Source organism: Polypterus senegalus, chromosome 6 (genome assembly GCF_016835505.1).
Source record: "Polypterus senegalus isolate Bchr_013 chromosome 6, ASM1683550v1, whole genome shotgun sequence".
NCBI lineage: Eukaryota > Metazoa > Chordata > Cladistia > Polypteriformes > Polypteridae > Polypterus > Polypterus senegalus.
Window position 1 is genome coordinate 148,246,975 of NC_053159.1, and position 27,553 is coordinate 148,274,527.

Sequence of the window (27,553 nt, forward strand, 5' to 3'; positions counted from 1 at the left end):
AGTTCCAGAGGGATTTGTTCACCTGAGACTCTCAGTATGTTTTGCATTCCTGCTGGTATTCAGTCACTGCAGCAAGCAACTCACTAAGGTCTAAAAAGGATAAAACCAAATAAATAAAATTACAATACCAAATTAAAATATTACAAATTTCAGATCTAAGACCTACCTGAGTCTCAGTAAAGCATTGAATCCACTTTTAAAAAAGCATGTAATTTAAAAGAGATTTTTTTTTTTCTTTTCAATTTTTCCTTCATTCTTTAGTACATACACAAGTAAGGAATCTTAGGTTGCATGTTTTAGTACAATTGATTAAACATTTTTTATACAAAAATTGTTAAGTAATGAGCTGAAAAAAAATGTATTAAATTCAGCTAGGAATAACAAGATAAGAAACAGAAAAATGCAGTAAGAACTAAAGCATTTCTAATGTGGTATGTATAATTGCATTAAGACAGCAGCAAGAAAAAGGAAGTGCTATTATTATCTTAATAAAGGTAATTGCTAAACACTTTAACTGAACAGCCAGTATGGCTGCAGGCAGAGTTTCTTTTAAAAACTGAATGAAGAATAAAATCTTTACAGAAATTGTAAAATAAAAAGGTATAAACAAAGAGGATTATTTACCTTAAATAATTCCTCATTTAAAGACAGAAGACAAGAACAGGATTACTGAGAGTCCTCCAGGATTATAAGGCTTACTCTTTTTACTTATAATTGATTATACAATGCAGGCTATACAATATGTTATTTTCTGTAATAATATGTACTTATAATAAATGATAGCTGGAATATGTTATATTACTGAATTTTATACATATTGTAAAAAGGAACAATACAAAAGACAAAGAGTTTGGCTTCAGTAGGGCACTCCATTTAATGTCCTAGAATAAAAGAAACAAAAATGATGAATAAGCAATTCTGCTTAGCGATCAGAGTAAATCATTCTTTTAGGCTTGGAGTTCTGTCTTCATCCAAAACAGGTGCAGCAATGAACATTGATTTCCTGTGTTTCAGCTCTGTAAATATGTGGCAGACCAGATGGGGCAGAGCTTGTGGTGATTCCAACAGTAGTAATGTCAGTCATTCATCCATTCCTTTGCTGTGACACACCAGACTGTGGTCAGGTGCATCCTGTTTTCTTTAATTGTCCTTAAGATGTGTCGAGTACTTGACTGGAGTCCATCTGTGAGAGACGGAATTGATTGGACATTGCTTAAAAAAAGCACACACCTATGTATATGAGGTCCCACAATTTACATTTCATTTTAGGACAAATACCAAGCCATGAAGTCCATGGAACTATGTATAGACCTCCATGATAAAATTGTGGATAGGCATGGACCATAGCAGAGGTATAAAATCATTTCTAAAGCTTTGAGTGCTTCCAGGAGCATAGTGGTGTTAATATATGTGAAACAGAAGAAGTTTGGAACCGCTAGAGCTGACCATATAGCCAAACTAAGTACCCAGGAAAGAAGGACCTTAGTCAAGGAGGTGAGTAAGAGCTTATGGTCACTCTGTTAGAGCTTCAGAAGCTTTGTTTTAATATGGGAAATCACTCTTATCAATCAGGAATTCATGGTAGAGTGGCTATACAGAAGCCCATCTTAACTTAAAGGTTTCTGACAGCCAACTTGGAGTTTGCCAAATGGCATCTTAAAATAATCTGAGAAAACTGGGAAAAATATTCTGTGGCCTGATTAGATAAAAGCTAAACTGTTTGGAGGGATCTCCAAGCACCGTGAGTGGTGAAGACCAAACTCTACTCATCATCTGCCTAATACCATGCCTATGGTGAAACATGGTGGGGGAAAGCAACATACTCGGGGGAGTGTTTCTAAGTCACAGGAACAGGAAGACTGGTCAGAATTGAGGGAAGGATGAATGCAGACACAAAGATTCAGGCAACGATTCACCTTTCAGCATGACAAGGCACAAACCATACAGCCAAGACAATAATTGAATGGTTTTGGGACAAATCTCTAACTTTCCTTAAGTGGATGAGCTAAAGCCCAGCCTTAAACCCCATAGAACATACTGTATGTGGAGAGACCTGATAATGTAATAAAGTACAAGAGAATCTGCCAGGAAGAATGGGATAAGCTGTTCAAATCAGGTGTGCAAATCTTGTAGAGACTTACCCAAGAAGTCTTGAATCTGCAATTGCTGCCAGAGGGGATTCTACAAAGTTTTGAATTAAGAGTCTGACTAATTATATGAATAAGAAATTTTGGTTTGGGATTTTTAAGGAATTTTTAAAAGTTTCTTAAAACATGTTTTCGCTTTGTTATTATGGGGTTATTGAGTGATGGGCACAAATGGCAAATTTATCCATTTAAAATTAAATCAACAACACAATAAAGTGTGTAGAAAATGAAGAGATCTGAATATCCTCTGAATTCACTGTATATATACACATTTATTCTAATATTCTTAAGTTATATTTTGGTAAATGCACAAATTATGTTTTTTTAATTAATAATTTGGCCCAGACCCTTAAAACGATATCTATACTAACAAATGGAATAAGGATATCATGTTTTCACTGTCTTCACATGTATTCTTCTGAGAGATCTGTATTTTGAGTCAATTGGTGATTCTAAAGTAGTCTGATGTGAATGCTTCATCCAGTTTGGCTCCTGCTTTGCACCTAATCTACTGCTCTAGGATCCTGCTCCCTGTGGCCTTAAATTTGAATTAGTAAGCTCATATAAATGGATAGATGAGTTTCTGCTTTGCATGTAGCAGTACTTGTACAGGTTCTGGAGCCTCAGCACCTGGTATTAGAGAAAGCAGATTTAGAGAATATTCTAAATGATTCTTATTTTGAATTTGCTTGTTAATATCCTCTTTGTATGTGGATAATGCATGTTATTGACTATTATTAGACAGCTAGTGTGTTAGCTATGATGAAGCGATTTTTTTTTTATATTAGTGAAGCGGAGAATAATTTCTCCTCAGGCAGAAAATTGCAAAACCTGCCTATTAAAATGCTTTGAACTATTTTGGTAACATTTCCTAGAAGACAGATACAGTGAATTATTAGGGAAAATGTATAATTTTGATTTAAATATGTGGAAAATGGTTAGAGTAGATTTTATACTGCTGGAAGCATTATCTGGGAAAATGAAATTATAAGTGCAAGAAGAGGTGTGAAACAGCATCATGGTTCTTGACAGTTTATGTTGAAAAGGGTAACACGACATAAATACAGTAAGTCACTTAGCAGCCCCACTGATAATTTCAGTGTAATGCAATGCAAAATTGTTCTTTTTCATGCTGTATGGCAATGCATACCTAATACAACAGAGGTTTCTTATCACCTATAAAACACTGACAGTGTCCAATTCTGTTCCTCCTTCTCTGATACAGAAATAATGTCACCCCATCATGACCTCATAGCTGGATTACAGCATGTTTTATTTTCATGGCTAGTTCCATATTCGCTTACCCAATATCATCTAGCCGTGTTCATTTTTTTGTGCTAATTATCATATAATGTGTTATCGCTGTCTGACACCAGGATCAGTCAGAATACTTGCCTTATCTTCAGTCTTCTGTCTTCCTTAGCGAAAGTAACTACCTTGTCTTCGAAATGTCTGCTTCTGTATCTAAAAAATCTCAGAGTATATATGTTCACATACACATGCAAATACAAATAAGCAGCATTTGTATTTTATTAGCCATCACTGGCTCCTGTTTTGTGCCGCGTGCTGTTGACCCTGAACTGGTTCAAAATTGATTAACATTCAGCATATTTTATTTTCTGTCTGATAGGGGAAACATTACATTAGCAAACTTTGACACCCATAGAGCATAAGCCACAAAATGACACCACCAATTCATCATTACTGTGATATGCATTTAAAAACATAACACTGCACAGATAATTATGACTGCAAAATTCTTATCCTTTATGTAATACAAGTGCAACATCTGTTTACAATTTACTTGATGACAGTATTCAAAGTGTGGAATCGGTAAGATGACATTTATTATATCATTTTTCAGTAAAACCTCTCAGTTTTCCTCTTCACATTGCTATAGCAGTCATAAAGTAGTTCTGCTTCCTAATGTCGTGACATAAGAGGATATGTACACATTGTTAAGCAGACTGCTCCTTCATCATTCTTCTGAAATACTTTTTATTATAGAACATTTTTTGATTTAATGTTATTTAACATTTAAGCTATATTTTATTTTATCTAACATGGGCATTGTCAGCTCCACGGAGGGCTATAGCAACTAGTTTTATTGTAACCAATCTCTCAAACAGAGGCATTTTTTTGGTTCTAATTGAAACCAATTGTTATTCTGACTTCTTGATTTTGTACTTGATCTTTGAAGGTAATATTAACCAAAAGTAAGAAACTCAATGAAGTCGACACATGTACTCTCTTGACAATCCCTGATATTGTGTTATCATTTATCTGCATTTAATTCTCAATGAACAAAGTCAAATATGAGTGGCAATCAAAATGTAGCTCCTCTGCAGTACTGTTTACATACAGTCGTATAAGATTATTGGAATTAAACTCTAAATCTCTTGATTTTATGTAAAATATTACAAGGACATGGAAAATGGCAGAACACAGTTATATAAAAAATGAGTTTTTCCTAATACTCCTCTCTGTAATATTTGATTTTCATTTAGTCGTGGTGTAAATACTCATATTCCAATGGAAAGTGTTCTTTTTTCAAGATAGAACAGCTGTGGATCCGTATATCGGAATACTATTTCATCCTTCTCCATAGTTCATAGTAAGTCATTTACCATTTTATGTCCAAGTATGTCCAGTAAACTCTTTTTTCTCTTTTTTGTGTAATTATGCATACTGTACTAAAATTATTTTTCACAACTTGCTGCTATATAAACATGGGATAATGAGTGTGAGAATTGTCTGCTGTAAATGTTGTACATTGAATTAATTGTTCGCTCACCTTCATATCTGTGAATTTACAGTACAGTATTCTAATTTTGTACAGTCAGCACTAATACCTTCTATATTTGGCTTGTGTTTTCAGTGCATCAATTCCAAGTGAACATCTGGAGTTAAAACATCTGAATAGACAATGATGCTTAAAATATTTTTTGAGTGCCAATAAATAAATTCACATTTAAATTCATCAGATTCTTGCACTTTGCTCTTCCACAGTATCATATTGGCTAAGCTGGGCTGAGTTATTTGGGGTTCTTTTGTTTCATTTAGGTCACCTGTAGAGGATAATAAAGTGCAAGCCAAGCCATTAAGGAAGATAGAGATACAGGTATAGTGAAAATACAGAATTTAATCTAGATATATTTGATCATGAACTAACAAAGTATACATCTTTAGTAAGACAAACACAGGTTATGAGACTGGCCATTGAAAACCAGGAGTCAAAGTAACTGATTTTTATTCTCCAGGTCTAGTGTGTAGCATGAATGGCGCTGCAATTGTTAAGTGTGGTGTCAGTCACACCTTCTGTTTAACTGACTGTTTGAAAACCAAATTCAAAAAAGTTAATGATATAAACTTCCATTGTTATACTTGGACCTTTTGTGAAAGTGTTTATTTGATATTTGGATTTCACGCTTCACACATTATACATTTCATTTCAATTGTTCATGTGTTCAACAATTCCTGCCTCGTATTTCCTGTCATCCTACATTTACCCATATCATTGTTGACACTAAACACACATGAAATGTATGTATTCCAAATAATGATATATTATTTACCCCATACAGCTCCAGGCACCTCACACACAGATAAACAGACTTGAGCTGGTAGAACTTTTTGTCCGACTTGAACTGCAGCGGTAAGAGGGGTCGGCCAGCATTTTGCTTGCTATTTGTGCTGATCGACACATTTGCAAAACAAACGACACAGATGGAGAGGTGTGAAGGGATTTAAGATGGCCTGGGATTGTGAGTTTTTTCATAGTGTTTAGGGATTCTAGTGTTAAATACAGGAGACCGAGGATATGTAGGGTATTACATATTCTCACCGGTAAGTTTTTTTTTTTTCTTTTGTTAAGAGGACGAAGCATAAATAATTACACAGTTCATAAACAGAATCTGACAAAATGCTGGGCATTTCCTAAAATGTATCAGACAAATAGCAGAGACATTTCTTCTGAACCTCTATAATTTGAAACATTTTGAGACCTGCTGCATGTTTTTGGCTCACAGTCAAACCAGAATACTTAGTGTCCTTCTCCATGGGAAAATGCACTACACTGCACCCCACCCTTAGTGTTTCCTGGTAGCTTTCCATTTCTTTTCTTAATTCCTTCACATTAGGCTGAGAATATATCTGTTCTCCTTATTGGTTCTAAAAAATGCAGTGACTCTACATATTGAAACATTAGTTTATGCAAACAATACATTTTGTCAGTGAAATCCAGTACAGTACTGTATAATAATTATAATGTATAATGGTGTTCCTATATCTTTGACTTTCAAACACTGCTCTGCTTATATAATTAGACCAAATGTGTGCATATCTGAAAATGTTACCTAAACAGCTGTTTATACACAGCTGCATGAATCCATTTTGTTGATAAAAGAGAATGTGAAAGAAATTTTTGTATTTATTAGACAAGCAGTTAAGAAGTGAAGTTCTAGTCAGTCATCAGCTACCAAGCCTATCCATGACAAGGTGATAAGCGATTACATGTACTAAAATTATCCTGACTGAACCATAGTTGTACTTAGCTGGTAGCTGCTTGACTGTAACTTATTTGGTGCATTGCTTTTGATGTGTTAGCTGCTGTTGGCTCTTTTAATTAACAGTTTCTAGTGACAAGACCAGAGTTTTTTCTGAATGTTGTTTTTTAAAAGTAGACAGTTTTTTTTAGACATTTCATACAGTTACAAAGCCTGATCTGAAATGCCATTTTCAATATACTTATGCTAGAGTACTGTCCTCCTTTCAAAGAGAAAAACATCTTTACTCTAGTCATTTCTCCCTCTGAATTGAACGCATGTACAATCTGTTGTATTTGCCTACAGGTTTTATATAGAGTGATCTGTAATAATTAAGCAATCACGTACATGGGAAAGGTAGATATATGGTACATAATAAAGTGAATGTTTGCTGTGAAAAATATTTTTCTAAGGATAACGATCATATATCCTTTGACAGCTATGATAAAACATGTCTAACATATACAACAACACGGCAAATGACTAGTCGCAGCTCTTGTGCCCAAAATGAACTCAGGAATACCACAAGAGGCCTGAATTTCAGTTCTGTTAGTATTCAAATTCAAAGGAGCATGAGCAAAGCAAACATCCACAGTATCAGTCGGATTCTGTGCTCTCTGTAGTTTAATCAAAGAAATGCACAACACCAGTACAGTTTACCACTCAGATGATATAATAGTGTTGTGATTGATAAGGTTGCTGCCATAAACCAGAATTGGAAATGGATACAGATCTAAACCAGATTTACACACTTACTTGCTAAAGTTCCCTCATGAGAGTAATAAGATATTATCTATCTATCTATCTATCTATCTATCTATCTATCTATCTATCTATCTATCTATCTATCTATCTATCTATCTATCTATCTATCTATCTATCTATCTATCTATCTATCTATCTATCTATCTATCTGCCTGCCTGCCTGCCTGCCTGCCTGCCTGCCTGCCTGCCTGCCTGCCTGCCTGTCTGCTTAAAATTGTTACAGAATTGCTAAAGTTGCCACATTTTGAATGCTTTATTTTGGTTAAGACATTTGAGACCGCTGAGTAGGTGTACTGATACTGACTGACGTTGTAATAGTTCAGAGTATCTAGTAATATTCACACAATATTGGCCTGTAGGCTTCTGTCAACAAAAAATGATACATCTGCCACAGCAACTAACATTAATTAGAATTAGCCTTTAGAATTTTCTCTGACAAGACATTTATTTGTCTTTTAAACATTATTGTACAGGGAATGGATTCAAAAGGTCACCTAAATATACTAAAATATTAGAACCACAACTGGACTAAATGTGTTTAGTAATAAATGGATGGATGATATAGTATAATATATCTATTTCAAGATTTTAAGGGGTTTCCAAATTAAGCAAGTCACAGTTTTAATACTAATGTATTTTATCATAAAATTGATAATGCAGTATATTTCCATATTAATATGCTGTATACAGTATATGAGATGTCTGTATGTGTTTGTATAAAACATTATTGAAGGAACTAACATATGGCAGAATGGAGTGTTATTTTTGGCTACTAAGCCATATGTACTTAGTGGAAGAACTCCATGTAAATTATGACTGCAAATCTGGGTCAAGTGACAAAGTCGTAGGCTGATCCATTTAATTATATACAGTATATAATAGGCTTGTGAAATAAGAACCTGTCAGCCATCCTGAAGTGCAAGACATTGGTAAGGAAGCATTGCATGACTCTCTTGTTTCTCACATGCCCTTCTCTACTGAAGTACAAGCCAACACTTCACCTATTAACTTCTAACCTTTTTTTCACCTAGGCAATGGTTGAACACTTGTCATTCATTATAGCTTTTTGCTACAATGAAATTCCCCATTTCTGTAACTACTACTCTACATGTTCCAATCCAGGCACATAGCTAATTAAGGTTCAAGTGCCAAAACTTTATGTTGCCATTTACTTACTAATTACAATACTGTATGTTTAGGATAGCTGGTTACTTTAACCTGTTTGTTAATCTATCATTCCATTTATTAATTCATTTTCTACCTTTGCTTATTTAGTTCACAGTCTCAAGCATGGTGAGAAGTCAGTGATTATTCTGGAAGCACTGGTAGCAAAGCAAGAACCAACCCTAGATGGAGTGCCAGATCCTTACAGCACACACTTATAAGCACACCTACACTCACTCACATGGGGCCAGTTATTAAAAAAGAAAACTTTTCAGGAAAAAAAATTAAAGGTACAAAACATTGAGTTATAACAAAAAAGGATATACTGTATACAGTAGTCCCCAGGCCTCAGTTTAAGAATCACAGTTTTACCCTGGAAACATCAATTTCAGTTTTCCTTTTTATTTTAATATCTTTTGTCACTTCTTTCACTATGATATGCCTCTGGCTATTCCCTTTTCACGCAGAAGCCTACTTTTCAAAGCATAAGCCTGTTTTGTTTTGGTCTCTTCTGACATTTTTTGTCAGCTATACTGTAAATGCTTACCTCACATTAATTGGAGATCCTAAAGAGAAAACCCTGAAGTAGAAAATGAATAGCTCCTACTATTATTTAAATTAGCAATTGTTCAGCTTATATAAAGAAATAAAAGTTTAATAGAAACTCGAAATGGTGCGGTAGTGCAAAATCTGAGGGGAAATGAATACGATGAAAACTAATGTCTACATTTTCTATATCTGTGACACACTGGATTATATTATTGTGACTCATTTCTTACTTAAATGTTTTGAAATTATTGAATCAGAATTCAGCAGAGTTCTGATTGCCATGGCTGTTATGGTCAATAATTTTAATAACACTGGAACAGTGCCCAGGGGTAATATCGGATGAGGCTTAAGAATAGTTACATCTTATTTTTCAACAGGCAAGTCCCCTCAGGCGTACGCCACAGTATATGTGTTTGTGTATATATGCAGTATATATTATAAATACAGGGTGGTCCAGATCTAATTATGCAGATCCAGATCGTCTGGATGACTTTGATTTATGCGGGGACGATTCCAGTTCAGCGCGAAGACGATTTTTCATGTCGTCTGTTTGTACACTTCTTGATGGTCCGGGATATTTCGGGTGATTTTCTATGTAATAAACTTAATAAGTTATAGCATAACGAAAATTGCATAATTAGATCTGGACCACCCTATATATATATATATATATTTTTTTTTTACTAATTCTAATATTCATACTAATATATGTATATTTTTTTCATTTCACTATCAGAGATCAAGAATCATAAGGTGAACTACAGTATATGACATATTCTCAGAGGCCTTATACAATATCTTACTATAACATCTTATTATAATATCTGTTGCATAATATGCCCTGTTGAGCCAACACTATATGCCCTTCCATGTTTAATGCACTGTGTGTCATGACAAATTACTCCCTAAACTATATTAAAATTACGGTCGATTTATGTCAAAAGTAGCTTTTCTTTTGGTTCATATCGGACAGCATAGCCTTCGTTGGCCTCTAACATTAATGAGTCTTGGCTGCCCAGCACCTTGTTGGTGATTTGTGTTTTTTCCATCCTCTGTCCAAAGTGATCAACCAAACAAGCCTTGACATTTCAGGAATGTTCTGATCCAGTCATCTGGCCATAACTATTTGACCCTTACAAAGTCACTTTATATTTTTACAAAAGTACAAAAATGCCCCTGAACTCTTAACAACAAAGGTGCTAAATTTGTTCTTCAGAGTGATTCAATAGGGGGAACAATTTTGGTTCCCAAAAGACAAGCTGCTTCTAATGGAAAAAAAGAGTTTAAAGGAATACACATCCAAAAGTACTTTTATTTATATGCTATTTACCCCATGTGGTTTGATGATTAAAAGATTCTTTAATCTCATGTTTTCATGGAGGATAAAAAAAAAACCAATGTTTCTGTTAGAAAGGGAAGCTATGGTGACCAATGATGGACTACAGCAAACAATGTCAAAAATGTCCATGAAAAAATCTCTTGTTACTTGTATTGCATAATTCATATGTCAAGTCTCCCAGTTGTATGCTCACAGCATACAAAACACATGTATTTTTGCTAAAATATTGTTAAATAAATACCTCCATAAAATGAAAGTAGTTTAAAAAAATGGGAGTTTGTTTCATATGGCATCACAATTTTGAACTGAAGACAGAACTCTTAACCAGTGAATTTGGGGGAGAAGCTTGTCTTCAGTTCAAAACTGCAATTGGGTAAGTAACATATTAAAAAATATACAGAATTTTTGTGTGGAGTATTGCTTTAATCGCAAAGAGTGTATCATATACTTGATGTCGGAAAATTAATGTGACTGTTTAAAAATTGCACATTTTACAGGATTTTACACGATTTTTACGCATCTTGTTCCAATCTCTGTTATTATCGTAAACTTGCATGCTAACTTTGGAAAATCCTTTCCGAAACATTATTAAAGAAAATTTTTATTTTGAAATTTGTTTTACGGGATTCACTAAATGCAATTGTAATTATTTTATCCATTCAGGTTTAAAAAGTCATCCTAATGCAAAGTTTGTGTTTTTTAAATAGATTTTGCAATACCATTTTCATTTTAGAGCCTTTGAATAAAGGTATAGTATTGATATCCAATGTAAAATTTTAGACACTTAAAGTAGAATTTTAAAACTTTGAAAAACTGTAACACATAAAAGACAAAGCTGGGACTTCAACCCATCTCAGATACTATTCAAATTATACCTAAAATGCATTATCAAGCAACATTCTTTTGTCCTAAGTGTGAATCACGTACTTGAGGACATCTGTGGAAATTAACGGGAAGTGGATTTAACATTGAAGTAAGGAAGCACTTCTTCACGCAAATAATTGTGAGACTCTGGAAAAAACTACTGAGACATGTAGTTGAAGCAGAAACCCTGACAACCTTTAAAAAGAATCTGGAGAAGATATTGGGACAGCTTAGCTATTAGCTATACAAACAGGCTTGATAGACTGAATAGCCTCCTGTCACTTGTCAAAATTCTTATGTTATAATTATATAACAATATTTACTGTAAAAAAGAAAGGGAAAATATATAACAAATATTGACTTTAATTTCAGATATTCTTTAGTTTTGCTAACACATTTCACTTTAAACAACAAGACTGCTGGTTGCACTTCTGGCTTTGACTCTTTGTATGACCCTGAAGAAGCTGCACTGTTTCAATTATTAAAATGTGAACACAATTATCCAGTTACAGTATACTATACTCCTGTATGTGGTGCTCACTATAGAAAAGTACTGTTTGAAGTAAATGGATGTTTTATAGAAATTGGATCCCATAGATATACTGTAAAATATTTGTTCCCTCTAAAGTAACTGATATAATTATATATTATAGCAGGCTTTTGTTGTGTACTGACAGCTGCAATTTTTTTTTTAATTCTGTTATTTTCTTCCTGGAAAGCAGACTGATATGAATGTCCATTAGTTCTCTGACATGCACTTGAGGTGACATTTCTTCTCTTATCCTTTCTCTTTTTCATTAGTAATTCCATCTTGCTCCTCCAGTGAATATGTGTGTGCAAGTGGAGGCTGTGTGTCAGCTATCTTAAGATGCAATGGAAATAATGATTGCACAGATGGTTCAGATGAGGTAAGTGCAAGGTTCATATTTTTACAAACATTAGGTAAATTGAGCCAAATAATTTTTTACTTTATTGCACCTGTTTTACATGTATGTATATGTGCTTACAGCTCATAAGAATTTACTGTATTTGGACATTAATGTTAACAGTAATATTATCTTGTTAGTCTTGGTTATAACAAATGAATTATATGTCTTACTGTTAGGCTAAAATATGAAAGCCTTTGAATATAATTAATATCAGTACTTCAGTCTGTATTGTATTTAACAGGATTACAAGAAAAAATGTCACTGTTACCACAAACTAAACATACATCTGTGCACTCTTTCTTTCTTTCTTTCTTTCTTTCTTTCTTTCTTTCTTTCTTTCTTTCTTTCTTTCTTTGCTTTGGAGACTGTTGAGCCATGAACATCCTCTCCAATCACGGCCACTGAATTCTGCAGCTCTGCCACAGTGTTATTTGGCATCAAAGTAGCCACTGTGTTAAAGTTGGCAGCTACATTAAGAGGGACAGTCCGACCCAGGCAGTGTGGCTGTAGTTTTATATTTTTTTATCCTCTTCCGTAGGATGAACTACATTGGGCTCTGAGGTTTGTTCAATGGCTTTGAGATGGTTTTGTGTCTTTCCTGCAATATGCTTCTCTATAATTTAATGTAGGTCTTTCTTTGAATGCTCTTTTTTCATTCATTTTAATTTTGGAAATTCTAAATCATATTTTTGGACATAAGTCATAGGGTAATCTATCCTCATAAATTAATTGGGAACAGGTGATCCACCCACTTCCTACCCAGGTAGAGATCCTCATGAAACTGAGTGAATTGGTAAGGTGATACACTCCACCTGAGCAATGGTAGTCTTATATTTACACTTTTAAATCTTTACATTTAGATTTTATCCTTTTTAATAAATTTTTTAAAGGTTTTCAGTTTGTTTGTTTTGATTTTACATAATACACATAGTTTTGTAGACTTCAAAAAAATCAGAGACAATAAAATCTAACAATAGTTCTGGGGGCTGAATACTTTTTAAAGGTGCAGTAAATACTCAGAATGAAATAAACATTAAATTATTATTGTCTTTGAGCAGAAACGTAAGGCTGATATGCCATAAGAATTGTTTATTTAGAATCCAGTTTTTGAACAACAATCTTAACTATCCAAAGTGATATTTGCATAAGAACTTTATGAAATCAAAGTCACAATTTACAGAAAACGGTCACACTGAAGAATCTTCTTCTTTTTCCTTTTCATTTTTCTCATTTCTGTGTGACATTGATGTTTCACAGGTTTTAGGTAGTCTATGACAATAAAAATGTGATTCTAAATAATTTAAAGTGAGATTTCAGAATGGTATGACAACAGAGTTAGTGCATAGTAAATTATCAATTAAGTACATTTTTTGAGTCTCATAATTAACTATATATTATCACAGTATGCCATTTGTCTGTTTTGTGAGCTGTCTTTTTTTTCCCTGTAGGGTTGCATAGAACCTCGGCCAAACATTATAGCATCAGACATAAGACAAGAACTTGCCCTGTATGACATAGCAGTGCTTCACACAGCACAATTCATGGCAAACTCACTTAGGTTTTCCAGTTTAGGATGTTGGACGAAGCTGCGGTACCTTTAGAAAAACAAATGCAGGCATACAAAGAATGTACAAGGACCACTACAGATACTGAGTGGACCATGAAGGAAATCTAAGTGTTTGGTGTAGTAAGTCATTAAAAATGAAAATAATCCCTGCACTCTCTTTCTCCTACAGTTATGTTTTAAATATTTTATTTAGGCAGCAGCTTTACAGAATTCAAAGTAAGAAGGTAAAATTAAAGGTCAGTCAATTATCAAGTGAAGATTTGCTCCATTAATTCACTTCTTTCCAATATCATACTTCTTTACTTTGAAGCATATGCTTAACATTTTTAATGGTGTTGGAAAAATGTTTTTGTATTTTAAAGTACAATTTTAAACAGGCAGCATGATAACTCAGCGATTAACTCTGCTGCCTGATAGCACTACAGTCCTGGGGCCTCATGTATGAACGGTGCGTACGCACAGAAATGTTACATAAGAACTTTTCCACGTTCAAATCACGATGAATAAAACCTACACTTGGCGTAAAGCCACTCACTTTTCCATGGTACCTCATACCTTGTTGTACGCAAGTTCTCTGCTCGGTTTTGCAGACTGACAGCACCCAGCGTCAAAGCAGTGCTACTGTTCCTGTGTGGTTACTCTTTATTTTCCTGACGTGGCTTTATAAATACACAGTAACTAACCGCATATTGTGCATTAGTGTAATGCACCTGATTGTAATTAACTTGTAACAATATAATGGAGAGCGGCATGGTGGCGCAGTGGTAGCGCTGCTGCCTCGCAGTTAGGAGACCCGGGTTCGCTTCCCGGGTCCTCCCTGCGTGGAGTTTGCATGTTCTCCCCGTGTCTGCATGGGTTTCCTCCCACAGTCCAAAGACATGCAGGTTAGGTGGATTGGTGATTCTAAATTGACCCTAGTGTGTGCTGTGTGTGTCCTGCGGTGGGTTGGCACCCTGCCCAGGATTGGTTCCTGCCTTGTGCCCTGTGTTGGCTGGGATTGGCTCCAGCAGATCCCCGTGACCCTGTGTTCGGATTCAGCGGGTTGGATGATGGATGGACAATATAATGGTCAAGGGAATAGCCATAGTATTCCAAATACCATAACTGCTTTAGCGTTGTTTCTCTCACTGCACCTTCTTCTTATTCTTCTTTTTCTTCTGAGTAGGGAATCACAGCAGCAGCTGATTGGAAAGAGAATTATCGGTATACAGCATCAAGCCGACGCTGCCTTAGCCACAACAAAATGTTTCAAAGCCTTTCCTGTACGGACCTCACGGGTCAGAAACAGTTTCATCCCAAGAACTATAAACGCACTCAATCAATTGCTCCTTGTAGAACTGTTTGTATTTATAAGTACAATTACCCCACTGTAAACTTGCACTACAGTTAAAATATTACACAACCTGCACCACTTTATAAAGCATGTATTTAAATATGATAACGGTATCATTTGTAAGATGAAATGCAGCAAAATATGTTGATTATATTATATAGGTAAAACTTTAACTTCATTTAAATAATCTGTATTGTTAATAATTAAACATGTGAGGACACGGTGCCACAGCACTTGAAAGTTCACGTATTGTTCCTCCCTCGCGCTGTATATTTGCTGGAGACTGGCGCGACACTGGAAGGATAGATGGATAGAATAAGTAAACATTACTATGAAGCTATTTCAATGTTCCTTAAAAGTTTCGAAGAATCATCGTTGTAAGCTTACAGATGGTTTAACATCTATTACAGAGCTGATTGTGTGGTGATTGGGTATTTGGGGAAAGAAAAGTAAGGACAAGAATTGAAGGTTAGTACGTTTGAAAGAGACAGTACTGCTACAATAAATTATTTCATCGAAGGTCACGCATGGCACAGCAGCATCTTGTATGAGACATGAACAATCATTGCGCCATCATGTTCTTAATAACATGCTTTCATTCCAATCATCATGAAAATGATATCATGTATACATCTCAGTATTTTAATTATTCAGAGAGCTGTAATATCACAAATGTATTGGATTCTGTGTCCTGTTTGAGAAAGAGAAAGAGAAAGAACGGAAGCGCATAGTGATTCACACACATACAGCACATTGAAGATCAAATACAAAACAAAGCATTTAACGTGCTACTTTAGTTACGATGGGATTTGAGAAACTAGTAAATTAAATGATTTTAAGATGAAATTTATGTTCTACTTTAATGACAAAATGAAGTACGTGATTAAAGTGGATATTTTGAGACTGAAGTTAACATTTCATGCTTTTTTTTCCTACTCTGTGCCTTTTTTTTTCACTGTACCTAATAAGCTTCCGTATGACATTCAGACGGTGGGCTACGTCTCGCCTTTTCACGGCGACTTTGATATGTGACAACTTCTTTTTTATGTCGGGCACTGTGTGACTTTGTGAACTTGAGCTTGTTTCTCTAACACGCTATGTCACTCGATCAACTTCCTTTTGTTGACTATACCACTGTATAAGCCAACAAATAGTACGTTTTTCTTTGCCTCCACTTGGTATTCGCTGAAATTCTTATATTTTCCCTCTTGCTTTTGCCATTGCCTTTTCACAGAACGCTGAGCTTAAGGTCTATTTATATTGATTTGCATATTCAAAGAGGCATAATTCTGGGTGGAGACGGGGCGGGACAGAAGGCGCGTGCACGTGCGTTAGTTTTCACGCTGATCGGGATTTATGGAGTGTAAGAACGTGGAAGTTGGAGTATGCACAGATTCCTGCATCTGGAATTTCATGTGCATAAGCACATTTCGGCTCTTGTGCTTACGTCATGTTATAGTGCGAATTCTACGCACGGCGTTATACATGAGGCTCCTGGACTCAAATCTTGGCATGGGCACTTAATATTATTACTACATTTTTTCTCTTATGTACCAATGCATGTGGTAAGTCTAAATTGGTTCATTTTTAATATGTTTTGAGTGTTATTTGGAATGCACTACTACGGGTGTAGGCTCGGTTTTCCTTGACCTTGAACTGGATACATTAGCCTGTTTTATACCTGAGATGAAAAGACAAGCTTAAAAGGAATGTTTAACAGGACCAGGAGATGAAACATTGGTTGTGATCAGAAATTGGCAAGGATTTGTTACCTAAAGAACAAAAAGACTCAAGTTGTCAAGACCCAAAACATTATTCAGAAATCAAAGTCATCAAACAAATTGGAGAATCTTGAATATCTTAAAATTCAAAAACACTCTTTGCTGTAACCACTCAATAATGTCTTGTTACTTGTCCATAAACTTGAATGACCAGCATTAACACCATCTTAAATAGTAACGTATCATGTGACAGTCAACTGTACACTGCAAAAGTAAAAAATATGGAGTCACCCATGAGGAAAATACCCCAAAAAAAAAACGAGAACGGCCATGCAAACCAAAAAATAACAACATAGTCAGCATATTATTACCCAAAAAATCAAATATAAAATTGGATTTAACATGTTCCAAAACTCCTAAAATCACAGTTGAAAAATAAATGGTTGCTATTGTAATTGCAGTCACTTGATGTTTGGGGACTGGCATTCTTTCCAATATTGGTTACTGCTTTGTGCCAGAGCTACTTCGTTAGGGTCTGACATTCTGTAATGCAACCAAGTACTTTCAGAAAATGTTTTATGGACCATTTATGAAAATGTCTGGTTTTAAGCTAAATAAGTCTTAAGCAAATAATTTTCCACAGATTGATTGTGTCACAGAATGCAGAGAAGATCAGTTTCGATGCCACAACAGAGCTCATTGCATCCCAGCTAGATGGCGATGTGATGGTATTTACGATTGTGTTGACCTCAGTGATGAAGAAAATTGTGATCATGGTAAGTTTTAATTATCTGTTTTTTGTTTTTTTTTAATTCAGAAAAGAAATCTTGTAATGCACAGTTTTCAAACTCTGTCCTGGGGTATCAGCTGCTGATTTTCACTGAAACTAATTTTATCATTAGAGGGCATGTCCTGTCCTTTTTTGAGCTTCTTTTTCATCGGACACTTGTTTGTTAAACATTCTCTAAAATGTATGCATTATTTTTATAATGTATTTTCTAACATTTGAATGTTTTATACAAAGAATTAGGTTCACTTATTTGTAAATGTACTCACACTTTATTGTGCACTCCAAAAAAATCACATATTTGGATTGAACCTGAGAACACAGATAAAGAAAATGATTGAAATCTACAGAACACTTTATCCTAACAAAAAGTTCCTACAGTGTGCAGATTAACTATTTAAATGACCCCACTTTCATTTGGCCTCCTTGTTGAAAAGGCATAGTAATAGGCATATAATATGAAGAATTTACAAAGTTAATTTTCATCCTCATTCACATTTTTATTCTTTATTCCTTATTTTATATTTCCTGCTTGATTTCAGGGAAAAAATGTTTCTTCCCCACTCAGAGATAGCAGTTGTCAACAACTGATTTGTTATAGGCAAAATGATCAGGGTTATACTTATTTTGCTATGTAGACAATCAAGAAAAAAAATTCATGAACTAAGCACAATAAATCACTGGCCTACCCTCCTACTGAAACGCCTGCGTTGCTCCTGTTTTGTCTTGGATTGGAGGACACCGCTTCCGTCTGTACTTTTCTCTCACTCACTTTTTGCTTCTAGGGAAGTAATACCTTCTCACAGCCATAGGGCCTCAGATTTATAGTGCACTTACTAAACACTGACATTCACATCTTTCTTGAGCTTCACCAAACTTTCTCCTTCCTTTTCATGCCTAATGGTAGTTGCCAAATGTATTCATGTCTCTTTTTTCCTGTCCAGGACACCACCTCTTCTTTAGTTGATTATCCACCCTTTTTTGGTTAGTGCTGCTCTTCAGAACTGCTATCGCTTCTGCTCTTTCATTTAGATAAAGCATTCCCCCAGCACAGAACATGCAAGTTAGCATATTATTAATACATTTCAATAAAAAAAATATGTCAGCAAATTTTTTTTCTATAACATCACCAAATTTCAATCAAATCCATCAAAGCATTTTGGGTCCGAGATTACCACTAAATATTAATGTGTTGAAATGTCATTTTTTAAAGGATACCTACTGCGCTAAATTAACATCCTGCCAAATTTCTGTTTTGTTTTTTTTTAACTAAATGAGAAATAGTGTTAATGAGTGAGAAAATGATTGATTGAATGAATGAGCCACTCAACTTTACATTATATACTATTGAATTATATATTCCTGGTCAAAAGTTTTACAACACCTAACAATGTTGTTTAATGTCTTGATGTTTCATGAAATCAAGGCATAGTGCAAAAAATAATATGTCAAGGAATCATTAAGTGCACATTCGCCACCATTTGCTGATTTAACAGCCAAATCCTTTTCATTCAGAATGCCAGTCACTCTATGCAAGTCACCAAGTCTGCTTCCAGCAAAAGAACCCCAGACCATCACACTTCCTCCTAAATGTTTGACAGTTGGCATATAAACACCCTGTGTGATAAACCACAGAGTTCAAATTTTGATTCATTGTTCAATAAGACTTTCTTTCAGTCTGCAGTAGTCCACAGTCGGCATTTCAAGGCCCTATTTTGTTCCTTAAGGTATGGCTTTTTTACTGCCACTCGCCCTTTCAGACCTGCAGGGCAAAGTCTCCTCTTCACAGTAGAAACTAGGACTTGCTTTTTTGACCACTGTTAAGCTGTGTTTGAAGCTGTTGTGCTGTGAAGCACCAATCATGCAAACTGGTGATTCTCAGAAACTTTTCTTCTCATTGTGTAGTGACTTTGGGTCTGCCAGATCTCTAACTATCAGAGTTTCTTCCAGTCTGCAATTGTCTTTAGATTGTGTAGGACGCTGTACTCACTGACACTTTGATTGGGTTGATATCTCTAAATTAAAGGTCTACACTTCTAAGGGTAATCATGCTCTGTTTCATTTCATTTGTTAATTGCCGTTTTCTTGCCATTATCACTGAAACGTACAACTTTCTACAGTGTAATATTGTTCAAGTAGTACTTCAGAGGGTGTAGTAACACAGTCTGTTCCAAAAGACAGAGGGTTTTTAAGTAATCAACAGAAGTTGGGACACCTATGCAAATTGTTTGCTTCAACTGGAAAGGCTTAATTTACTTTAGTTGCGCAAAACTTCTGTAGGTTGTAACCTGTTAGCTTTACCCTGGAGAAAGCCCATTTCTAATATTTTGAAATATTCTTTTTTCAGTTTTTGTTAACCTAAAATTTAATTTAAACCTCTGGCAGTTTATTGCTTACCTTTTCACCATTTTAGGTCATTCATTTTATTTAATCTGATTAAACTTGAAGAAAAACTGAGAAAAATGAGGTGTTCTAAAACTTTTGAATGGTAGTTGATAGTAGTTGATTTAATGCAAAGTTGACTGACTCATTCTTTCATTCTGATTACTATCAAAGCATCAATGAAACTTCTATTTCAATTTATGTGCTGAATAGATGTTAAGTTGTAGAAAGCATCCTTGTTAGTAAGTATTTAGTTATCACTGCTACTCAGTTAATTAATTTTTCGTGATGTTTATGTTGTTTGATAATTATTACATGTCAGAGCCACATATGCATGAGATATCTTAGTCACTTATTTGACATGAACAAATCCTTTGTTAAGGTCATGTTACGCCACAGTAAGTAGCAAATAGATGCAGTATACAGTAGATAGCTCATATTATAAAGTATTGTCACTGCTACATTGTAAGTCTTAGTAAAAGGAAATAAAATGTTTTTTAAGACTTTTTTGCACATAAGTAACTAAATAACAGATATGCCTACATGTCCCTATTATAAAATGTTAATTACAATAGATTAGATATACTTTATCGATACCCAAGGAGAAGTCGAATTGCATACCACAGCAATTCCAAAAACACAACAAGTGTAAAATACACAAATGTCAACTCAAACTACAATATACAACAATAGAATGAAAATGTATAAAGCCATTAATATTATGCTAAAAAATAACTAGTAAATTAAAGTTTGTACTATTTTCATATGGCTGCTATTTGGAATGTAGGAAGAGATATAGAGAGGAAGCATTAAAGTGCCTAATGACCACAGGCAGAAAAGATCCTCGAAGCTGCCTCTTATTACACTGTGGAGGTATGAGCCTGGGGCTAAAAGTACTCCCCCTGGAGGGCATGGGCAGAATTGCTCATAATGGCACTCAATTTTGCCACCAATTGGATGCCATCATGAATAATTTCTTGTATAGTATTTCACAATATTCTCTACAGTGATAATGGGTTTGTCAATATTTTCCTTTCTAGGGACTTAGTAGTAGCACTATAAGTAAAGAAGCAGCAAAGTTAAGATGGTAGGAGTCAGAGTTATATCTAGTAGCTCAGGTTTCCTGAAACTAATAACTGAGCAAGATTATTACAAAAAAACTACTATTGCATGTAATATGTATGTTCCAACTGCTTCCTATACTGAGTTTCTTAGAGATTAGGCATAAAACACTTGGAAAAGCAACTTGAAATTGATTGTCATTGCAAAACAAATTGTGTGTTAGTGATTTTGTCAGTGACTGAAGACACACTGTCAGAGAACTTTATTGGTTCTTGGATTTTGGTTATATGCAAGTTGGCATTCTGAGGTAAGCATTTCTTGTGAAGTTGAATTATTGCTGAAACCACCCTACTGTTTATCTTGTGTGTGAAAAAAGCAAGTTGCTTCTCAGTTCAGCTGACTTTTTTTTTCTTTACAGAGATCAATGTCTTGGATATACCATAAATCAAACCATCCTTCTACCGTCTATTCTTGTTCTCCTTGCATGGATAGCATGAAATTAATTTCACATTTTAATAATTTATCATTGAATATAATGACTTTTTCCTACCACACAGCTCTTTGAAGTGGGATTCCTATCATTCATTTGGCCTTACTATTTATGAATTAGCAGCTTTCTGACCAATTACATTTTATGGGAAGAAAAAAATGAAAACACTACTTCTGTGTCTCTTACACACATCAGATGACAGGTCCAAATTGTCCCTTTAACTCAATGACTTTGCATCGTGTTTAATATTAAACGTCATATGTATATATACTATATGACTAAATGCATTGACTTTTTTTTTTAAATTACAGCCATTTGTGCATAAAAAATGATTGCAATCAACACTAATATTTTACATGAATGTAAATATACCAGTATTTTAAGTATTCCTAAATTATTTTGAATTTCTTTTATGAATGTGATACTTGAATCTGCTAAATTAAAATTTGCAGACTCATTGTTCATTTGACATTTGCATGGTTGTTACTCCAATCTAATATTTGTGTGGCTTTTTTTACCTAAATATTTAATACATTGATATTTAGTGAAATGGGAGTCACACCTTTGTATTTTCTACTCCAGCAGCAAATTTGTGTAGAGCTGATGAGTTTATTTGCAACAACACTCTCTGCAAGCTGCATGTTTGGGTTTGTGATGGTGAAGATGACTGTGGAGATAATTCAGATGAAGATGCTGAAATGTGTGGTAAGTTTTTATTTTTATTATAAAAGAGAAATATATCAAGGAAAGCACACACATTACTAAACTACTGTTAAAAGACATAAAGAATACATTAAAATTGACAGTATTGTATTATTTATCAATCCATCCATTTTCCAGACTCACTTCTTCTTGAGCAGGGCATCTTATCATAATTGGTTTAATTAATTTATATTATTAACAAAAAATAATTTAGATTGCTCCTATTCTCCTCCTGCTTCCCAAATACGAGCTTGAATTGGGCAGACTGTTCCCTTATGAGAGAGAGTATTTGTGCACAAGTGTGGGTGTTTGCGTTCACCTGATGCTGCTGAAATGGCTTCTAGGAACACAAACCTAAAATTTAATCAAGTGGTAAAGTAACATGATTGTTATATATTGTAGTAATTGCTATATGTATCCATCCTGCTATCCATTATTACTCTGCTTAATGCAGGTCAGGAATGAGGTTGGCCAGACTCTTTCAAATAGAAATAACACTAGATAGGGTCTTAGTACATAATTAAGGCAACATACAGTGTATCACAATTAAACGTTTGAACTGAGCATGTTTTTTTAATGGCCTTGAATATTTTAGCTTAGTGTCTTTGTCAGCACCACGGCAATGACATAGTGCTAATGAATGCTGGGTTGTGTGATGATGAACTGGCATCCCTCCTACGGCTGACTAATGAGATGCTCCATATGATAGTGTGCATTCACCAAAACACGTTTCATATATCTATATACAGAAGTTTGCCATGTGTATATAGTGACATATGATAAGGCCATATGGGCAGTTTTTCAGTTGTGTAACTCATTAATTTTTATTTCATTTTGTGTATTTAATTACATTTCTGTCATTGAATATACTACCTGATTCTGTAGAATATAATTACAAATCCCATCTTCAGAAGTTTCATCCATCCACGCATTTTCTTTGACTCACATTGGGTCAGTCAATTTAGGTCACATAGAACCCAAATGCCCACTCTTAAACATTTAGAATTAAACATAAATCTAAATAATATCGCCACATTCTGAGAATGAATGTTTGCTTGATGAATCACTAATGCTTCATTACGTCTGAGCTATGGTGACAGACAAAAAAAGGAATCTGACAACAAGCACATAAGAATAAGTGACACCATGAGAAGTGCTGAAATTCCCCTCTGAGGATTTGAAGACATCACTGAAGTCAGAATAGTTTTTAATTTTAAGTAAAGGTATAAAAGAACATGAAATTGTGTTTTTTAAATGTAAATTAATATTGATAAACTCTCAGAATTGTATCTCTTCTTGGCATCCCATAACCCAGCAACTTAACTTTTCCATATCTAAATCAGTTTCAAGTTTTGTGTTCTCCTCCTCAGCTGTTAGCCTTTGAAATGTTTAATATTTTTGCAGTGCACGTCTGTATGAAGTACTGTGGTATACTCTAGAGAACTCCATAGACCTCACTTCGCATTCCCAACCTGTCACTGTATATATGGTGCATGTTCTCTCTCTGTCTGCCTGAATTTCTATGAAAACTTTGGTTTCTTCCGACATCATAAAGATATTCATGGTAGTTATTTGAGAGCACTAACCTGACCTTTGTGACTAATACTGGTATACTGCAGGTGGCATATTTACAATCACACACATGCAGTTGATATAGAATTGCTAAGTAACCTAACATACTTATTTTTGAAATGTGGTAAAACTGAGTACTCTGAAAGAAAACAAGTTCATAAAAAGGCAGGAATGGGGAGAATGAAGTGTATGTGATTGAGTGTGGCCTGGCTCCCTGTCCATAATTCCATCATGCTTTGTGACTAACACTGCTAGAATAGGCTTAGAATCCATGTGACCCTAAAATTCATTTAAGTAATTTGAATATACCAAGTACATATAACCAAGTATGGGAGCATGTATGAATGTACCCTTTGATAAAGTCACACCATGTCTTGGGTGGCATGTGGACCTAGATATGCCAAGATGCTTTCATTTCTCTGTGATCCTCTACATGAAGAGGCAGTCTCAGAAAATGGATGGGTGGTCTAAAGGCCATGGTGTCTGATATTTTACATCTCAATTATTCTTTATGTACTGCTCCAAAGCAATCTGCTGTAAAGAACTATATATTAAATCTGATATGTATTAAACAAAAATCATCTGCCCTTCAAACACCATGCACTCTACTGAATGTACATGATGATTTTTATTTTCGTATTTTTAGAATAGTCAGGGGGACTCTGAGAATGTTTTAGATGGTATTAAGTCTTCCTTTGGGTAAGCCTGTTATAAATCTCCTCAAGTTTCTGCATATTTTATTTTCTGTCTTTAAACATTAACGGTTCACCATTACCAATAAAAGTCAGCATATTTGATCCCTGCAAGTGATTCCTGTCTTCTGGAAGAAATTGACTGGCTCTTACAGTTCATCTATATCATGATTGCACAGAACGATGACAAAATGAAGGTCTATTTTCTTAACATGTTATATTTTGTATAACCAAGTCTAATATAAGCTATTATAATAACAAAACAAACATGACCTACAGCTTCCTCTTCTGTCTCCATTTTGATCTACAAATTGGAAGACAAACCATAAATGATTAATCTGCATACCTGTACACATTCTCATCCAAAAGTAGCTTAAGCTGTCAGCTAGTGCATATTCTACATATGTTTGTTTTAAATGATGTTTAAATTCGACATTCTCAAATTGTCTTTGTAGTCATTGTTCTTGTGACAAATTTAAATTATGTTAACACTATGAAACAGTAAACCTAAACAACTGAAACAAAGAAATCATTCTTAAAGCTCTTGCAACACTGTTTAGACACTAAACCTGAACACATTCAAAATGTACTATTTGTAGTAAACATCAAATATAACTAAAGAAGGAAAAACATAATGTTGCACACGTACTGTACACATACTGTACACACACAAGTGGCACCTACAAAAAGCAGTGAAGCATCTCCAGCTTATCTTGTCTCACATGATGATTTAGATGCTGCCTCTCTGTCTTTCATTAAGTGTGCTAGTACTTTCTGCCTCTATTCATCTGTCACATATGCTCCCCATGGAAGACCCTTCTACACATGTGTAAGGTATGAATGACTGGCTGAAAAAGGCAGGTTTACTGACCTGGAAAAGTATTGCTCCTAGCTTTGTAGAACTTGGCTTGTCAAGCTGACTTTTGCAGAGAATGTATTTTTAGTTCAAGAGGGAAATCACCTTCATGTACAAAATAAAACTTTGCACTTAAAGTAAGAAAAAACCAGAAACTAAAACCCCATTGTGTAATTTAAGTGTAAATAAAAACGATATAATGTAACATTCCTCGACTGCTTTAATACAATTCAGGATCACAGGGACTAAAGCGTATTACAGCATCATCAGGTATACGGTGTTAATCAAACTCTGGACAAGGCGCCTGTATATTGCAGGTGCCACTCATACAAGTACCCATATGGAGTCAATATAGAATTGCCAAGTAACCTAACACACTCATTTTTGAAATATGGGAAAACAGAGTACTTGCAGGCTTCATTCAGACAGCAACAAGTGTAGGAGTCATACCCAGGCAGCTAAATCTGTGAGGCAGCAGTGTCAATCAGTGTGCTTCCCTGCCACCCACCCTTGTAGATATGAAGGTAAAGTTAAAAAAAATAAATAAATAAACATAATAATAGGCAGCACGGTGGTGCAGTGGGTAGTGCTGCCGCCTTGCAGTTAGGAGACCCAGGTTCGCTTCCCAGGTCCTCCCTGCATGGACTTTGCATGTTCTCCCCGTGTCTGTGTGGGTTTCCTCCCACAGTCCAAAGACATGCAGGTCAGGTGCATTGGTGATTCTAAATTACCCCTAATGTGTGCTTGGTGTGTGTGTGTGTGCACCCTGTGGTGGGCTGGCGCCCTGCCTGGGGTTTGTTTCCTGTGTTGGCTGGGATTGGCTCCAGCAGACCCCCATGACCCTGTAGTTAGGATATAGCGGGTTGGATAATGGATGGATGGACATAATAATATCCAGATATACACTCAATAGCACTTCAAAATTGACTGCTGCTGTATTAAGCAAATTTAATCCACTAATCAATCAATCAATTAGATCAGTTTATTTTCTTTACACATTTGTACAATAAAATTCTGATGTGCAGCAAAGAATTAAAAAAGGTAACAATAAAATACTACAATAAGACAATTGTACGGGTTATAAGAAATGAAGAGCAGGTAATGAATAAAAATAATGAAGAACGCAGCATGTATTCAATTACTATATACAAAGTGGCATTAATTATTTACAGCTTTAAAAAATATTATACAGTATTTAGCACATCAGTATGCATTGCCTAAGAATAAGCCCCCTGCTTGTGTGAAACATGTGAAGGTAAAATGTGTCTATATGTGTGTCTCTATACTGTACAGTATATCTTGTGTTTATATTACAGTTCTTATAAACCAGAGGAGTTTTGGGTTTGAAGAGGCGTGATGGAAATCACAGCTCTAGGGAAAAAGCTATTTCTCAGTCTGTTAGTGCCTTATCTGATTACCCTAAACCTCTTTCCAGAGAGTATCAGGGCAAATAGAAGGTGACCTGGATGTGTTGTGTCTCTGATAATGCGGCTAGCCTTCGTCCAAAGTTGGCTAGCATAGATGGGGTCCATGCTTGGGAGGTCTGCCCTGATGATTCATTTTGCAGCCTTCATCACATGGTGTAGATCCTTCCATTCTGTAATTGTGCAGCTGGCATACCACGCAATCAGGCCATAGGCGAGGATACTTTCTATTGCACTATGGTAGAAACTGATTAAAAGCTACTGAGGTAGATGAGCCTTTCTCAGCTGTCGTTATTGAGCTTTTCTCACCAGGTAAGAGATGTTAAGAGACCATGTGAGATCCTTTGTTATATAGACTCCTAGGAACGTAAGACTCTTTACACATTCCACTGCATCATCGTGGATATGAAGAGTTCTTTACCTTTTTTTCTCCTGAAGTCTACAATATTATATATACACCAATTAGATGGTCTGTCATGAACAAACTATATTAAAACAGAATATCAAAGCAAACAAATTTGAGAGTAAAATAAAGAAGTTTAGACGAGTAGTCATAAAAGTAATGAAGTATTTGAAAATAATATCAGTAGCAGCACTGAGTAAAACAGAGGAGTCAGTTGAAAGAAAATAAGTCTTACTAGTAGAAAGCATGATTGTTGACTCA

At 35.1% G+C, this 27,553-nt stretch overlaps 1 protein-coding gene across 1 annotated transcript in view; it reads left to right on the top strand.

Moving 5' to 3' along the window:
- Nucleotides 1–27,553, top strand: part of LOC120530667 (low-density lipoprotein receptor-related protein 1B-like) — a 1,848,048-nt gene that overhangs the window by 1,692,500 nt on the left and 127,995 nt on the right. Inside the window, exons 71-73 of the mRNA XM_039755091.1 lie at nt 12,174–12,280; nt 17,566–17,698; nt 22,226–22,348. Of these exons, the coding sequence (XP_039611025.1) occupies nt 12,174–12,280; nt 17,566–17,698; nt 22,226–22,348 (363 nt within the window). The remainder of the gene's footprint in view (nt 1–12,173; nt 12,281–17,565; nt 17,699–22,225; nt 22,349–27,553) is intronic.